The sequence below is a fragment of the Wasmannia auropunctata genome, unplaced genomic scaffold, assembly GCF_000956235.1.
Source record: "Wasmannia auropunctata unplaced genomic scaffold, wasmannia.A_1.0 LD335965.1, whole genome shotgun sequence".
In the NCBI taxonomy this organism is placed as follows: domain Eukaryota; kingdom Metazoa; phylum Arthropoda; class Insecta; order Hymenoptera; family Formicidae; genus Wasmannia; species Wasmannia auropunctata.
In genome coordinates, this window is record NW_012026925.1 from 41,984 (window position 1) to 47,089 (window position 5,106).

The following is a 5,106-nucleotide window of genomic DNA, read 5'->3' on the forward strand; positions in this document are numbered from 1 at the left end:
TAAATTTGATTCAGATTCTATTCGTATTCGAATTAAAGAGATTCGATTCGATTGGATTCGAAGTAAAAATTTCAGATTCGATTCGATTCGATTTCGAACATGTTATAAAAATTCGATTCGATTCGATTCGACCATGCAAATGCTTGATTCGCACACCTCTAGAATATTCGACTGTGATTGGTCAATTTTATTACTACTTTCATTACAGATGGATTTAATAGAAATTTTAATCAATATATGACAATTTTGAAGCTCCATTTCTTCATTACAAAACAAGTCAAGATGAATATAACAAAAACACTCACAAATTTAACGTATCATCTTGCTTTAGGAGCTATAAGTTTATTGGACCGCGGCACATTTTGTCACGCGGCAAGCATTTCCGCGTCCAGTGTGCAGAAGCCCTTAAATCAGTATGGTGACTTTATGCTGGCTGCCCATTGGTCCAGCGATCTTATGCTAGACTTATGCTTTGTTACGCATTTCATATGCTTCTGGCCAAAGTCTGTGCTTCCGACTTTCCTTTTCCCGAGCGACCATCGTGGTGTGTACACGTGTTAGAGCGAGCGATAGAGCGAATGCCGAAGGGGTATGTAGCAAAATATAAGCGAAGCAGCTGAATGCGAGCAAGTAACAAGCAAAATAAGTCTTTGTATGTACGATTTTTATTGTAATTTTTATTTTTTTTTCGAAGACTGCAAGTACCTCTAACTTGGAATTAAGAAAATTCAAACTGTACAAAACGTTAAGGTAGTTCTTTAGTAAATCGAGTTATTTGAAAAATGTCTAATTCTTTTATATAATAAAGTTGAACTGCTGAACTTGACGTGTGCATAATTCCAGGATAAGTTATCAATGAAATAAGAAAGTAAAAAAATGTTGAAAATGTAAATTTTTACGTATAAACTTAGCTTAACAGCTCATCTTCAACATGATAATAGAATGAGAATGCGTAATAAGTAATCCCCGTTTTTGATCAGATATATCGGCTATCAGTTCCGAAGTGGAATCCTTACCCAGGTAGCATCTTGAAAACGTTTCTGAATAGTTAATAATTGAAATATCTTTATAATTGAAATATCATTTTTTTTACCAAAAAAACGTTTCTTTAAACGTTTTTTAGAATGGACATTTTAACCACTCAGAAACGTTTTTAAGAGTCGGTTACGAAACGTTTCTGAAACGAATATGTGCTACCTGAGTAATAACTGACAAAGAAACAACCCCAGGGACCTATTCTGTACATGCTACCGATGATTTTCGATGTCGTTGCGCAGCTTTTCTTATACTAAAAAAAGTTGTCCAACGACACCGGTAACCATCGATAGCGTGCAGTACAGATCGAATAGTCCAGAATAGTGACTCATCCGATCAGAACCGGGGATAAGTTAGCGCTCTCGCACTCTATGATATTATCACGCTGAAAATGGCTCTAAAGTGAGTCGAAACATTTTTCTTGTATGTTTTTCAATGTAATTTAAAGTTCTAATATATGTTTTTTTGAGCACCAAAAACCGCTCGGAACTCTCATTAGTCTATCTTACTCTGTATTTAAGTTTTAAATTCGAGAGTCCTTTATTATTAATTTTGGAGATTATAATAGTTTAAAAAATCACAATTTTGATCACAACAAGGTAATAGGTCATCGATCATTCTAGAAAGATATTTAATGTTAAAATGGTAAAATATTGCATAATCTTGCTAGCAATGTACGTATATGGATTGTATTTTACTTTCTTATCCTTGTCATTCTCACGCGGAGTGGCAATATCGTTTGTTTTATACTATTTTATTGGATATACACATTGTTTTAATATTTTATCCAAATTATACAAATATTTGTGATTTTGGGTGGGCCCTGGTAAAGGCTCCCCAAATTCTCGGCATTTTACTAAAGAACCATCTTAATACGTGTGCTTCAGTGAGTTTTATCTTCACTTTTTTAATACAATCGAACCCCGCGATAACTTGAATCTTAAGGGAACAAAAAAACACTTCAAATTATAGTTTTCGACTTAAATTTCAAACTTCGATTAAAAGAGGATTAACATATGACAATTCGACTTATAGAAACTTTATACAAGAGTTTATAATTTGCTGATTTTAATGGCTTATCTAAAGGATGAAAAATCAATTTTTGACAATAAACTATTTATTGCATACATATAATAAATGTAATTATAAAACAAAATACCAGGCTATTACTCATGTTTACACATAGCTACAACTTCGAATTTATGCAGGCAGAGACAATAAAAGTTCGACTTATATGTATATAGAGGTGAATTTCGACTTGTAGAAGTTTGTTGAATACTTTAAATTCGAGTTCTAGAGGTAAAATAATGCATCTAAATACCTGACAAATAATTCAAGTTGAAGGTAGGTTTTATTTCGATTTTTAAAGGTTTTCCGCAATGGAGCGGATAGGAATGAAAAAAATTTTTGTTTTATAAAAATTTTCGAGTTGTAGAGGTTCGAGTTATCGAAGTTCAACTGTATTAAAATTCGATCTCTTTTTATTCACAACCTTATGTATATCCATCATCCCATCTTACCAATATAATTATAGCATATCTATACCGCTAATATTCTTCTTTGTATATTATTTTTATATACTTTCTCTTTCATCCTATTTCCTCACTCTCTCCCGCCTCTTCTGCTATTTTTTCACACTTATGCTCTTCTTTTACCAATATTTTTTTTTTATTTGCTCCAAAAACTTATCTCGCTACAAGTCGCAATACTCGTCAACCGCAGACATAAGTTTTTATGTAAAAGATCGAACTGCCCATAGTAAGGCAGCGTTTGGGGAATGTGTTATCAGTGTTATCATTTCGTCCTTAGAAATAAAAAATAGTGAAAAAAACATAAAGATAAAATGACATAATGATAAAATAATTATAACGTATTTCCCGAACGCAGCGTGGCTCTTAACTGCCGGGCTACGCCGGCTCATAACGTATTACATACTCGTATTACATACGTATATATGTATAACATATGATCGTCCCGTTATCTTCCAGCACAAACGCTATGGCTGCCGCGCATGATAATGTGAATGGGAGAATGGATGTGCGTTCAAGTACGTTTCTTTTTATTATATTCATGAATTTGTTTATAAAAAATAATTTAGAAACTTCGAAATTTTTTAAATGAGAAATGGCGCATTTAAATGTTAAATTGATTAATATTGTCAAAAGAAAAAATAAATAAAAGCAAACAATGAGCAATTTATTAAATGCAAAGCAAAACTGTTAGCGGGATTGTCAAATGAATTACCAAATCAACGAATAAAAGTGTAAATAACGTGAAATCAGCATAGTGCCAAATTTTAAAACAAACGGTTAAAATAATATACCAAAGTTATATTGTTATAGCCGTTTGTTTTAAATTTTGACACAGTATCGATTTCACCTTACTTATTTTTCCTTCGTTCACTCTATGATTATTTGACCATCCCGTACTACCGAATTGTATTTATTTTCAAATTTACTACGTTTTTAAAACTAACATATTTCATATATAATTAGATTTAGTTAGACGTTTAATACAAATTATTTTTTATTTTTTATTGTTCATTTTTTATATCATCTTTTATATAAACTTTTATATAAACATTTAGTATGTGTGCATAGTCGATATTAGTTTTTACGAATGTCTGTTTTCTAATTATCTATGTTTACAAGTGCTCCATCTTTTCAACTTATTTTATTTAATTGTAAACTAATAACTTACATGTAATTTTATTATTTTTCTTGACTAACGAAGAGGACTCTGTGAAGTCGAAATGTTAGTCACTTAATTTTATACTCGCACATTGAATAAATTACTCTTTGATAACCCTTAATAAATTTTTCAGTTCTTGGGGTTTTAGTTTATTCTTTGTCACTGCATAATATGAGACATAAATATTTTACTTATTGTGCAAAAACAAAATTGATTTGATCTATGTTGGTACGTATAAAATAAGACTGTCTTTCTATTTGTTTTCGCGGTGTAGTCGAAGTGGCGGAACTGTTAATGGTTGCAATAGTTAGAGGCGCAGGAAAGGCTGCACAGGAATTCCTGAAGAATTATCCTAACAATGAGGCTGCCAGCATTCTCAGCAGTTCTAAAATGACGTGCCTGCATGTCGCCGCGAGGGAGGGTCAGCGCGAACTATGCACCCTCCTTCTGGATGCTGGTGCTTCTTTACATATGGCCGACGAGAAGGGAAACACGCCTTTACATTATACGATACTCAGGTAAATTGGAAGTCGTTGCTGAATATGCCATAATATCAAACTAACATCGGTATTCACTCATTTAATTAAATAGTAATCAACCGGAGATAACGGATCTATTGTTATCGCGCGGCGCAGCCGTCGATGCCGTCAACAACGTCGGACGTAGTGCTCTGCATGAGGCTGTGTTGTATGGTCACCGGGAACTCTGCACCCTTCTTTTAAACGCTGGTGCTTCTTTAGATACAGTCACTAAGAAAGGAAACACGCCCTTATTTTGCGCGGTATTCAAGTAAGTTGGAAGTTGTTGCTGAATCTGCTGTAACGCTGCTCAAATTAACATCGGTACTCTATCGCTTGATTTAAACAGCAATCAGCCAGAGATAGCTGATCTACTGTTATCTTGCGGCGCATCCATCGATGTCGTCAACAACGCCGGACGTAATGCTCTGCATGAGGCCGCATTGTATGGTCACCGCGAACTCTGCACCCTCCTTTTGGACGCTGGTGCTTCTTTGCGTGCAGTCAGTAAGAATGGAAACACGCCCTTGCATTGCGCGGTACTGAAGTAAGTTGGAAGATGTTGCTAGATCTGCCGTAACGTCAAACTAATATTGATACGTATTCTCTCGTTTCATTAAACAGAAATCACCCAGAAACAACGGGTCTACTATTATCGCGAGGCGCAGCCATAAATGCTCTCAACGACGACGGAGATAGTGCTCTGCATGTGGCCGCATGGTATGGTTACCACAAACCCTGCATCCTCCTTCTGGACGCTGGCGCTTCTTTACATGTGGTCAACAAGAAAGGAAAAATGCCTTTGCATTACGCGGCATGCAGGTACGTTGGAAGTCGTTACTGGATCTGCCGTAACGTCAAA

The 5,106-nt window shown here is 34.8% G+C and overlaps 1 protein-coding gene across 1 annotated transcript; it reads left to right on the plus strand.

The window, feature by feature from the left end:
- Positions 1-282: 282 nt before the first annotated feature.
- On the plus strand, positions 283-5,091 carry LOC105454999 (ankyrin-3-like; the record flags this gene model as incomplete). The annotated part of the gene is made up of 5 exons (XM_011698016.1): positions 283-544; positions 4,001-4,244; positions 4,318-4,515; positions 4,594-4,791; positions 4,869-5,091. Coding segments are annotated over exons 1-5 (1,125 nt in total), but the record flags the coding sequence as incomplete, so codon positions are not given.
- Positions 5,092-5,106: the final 15 nt, after the last annotated feature.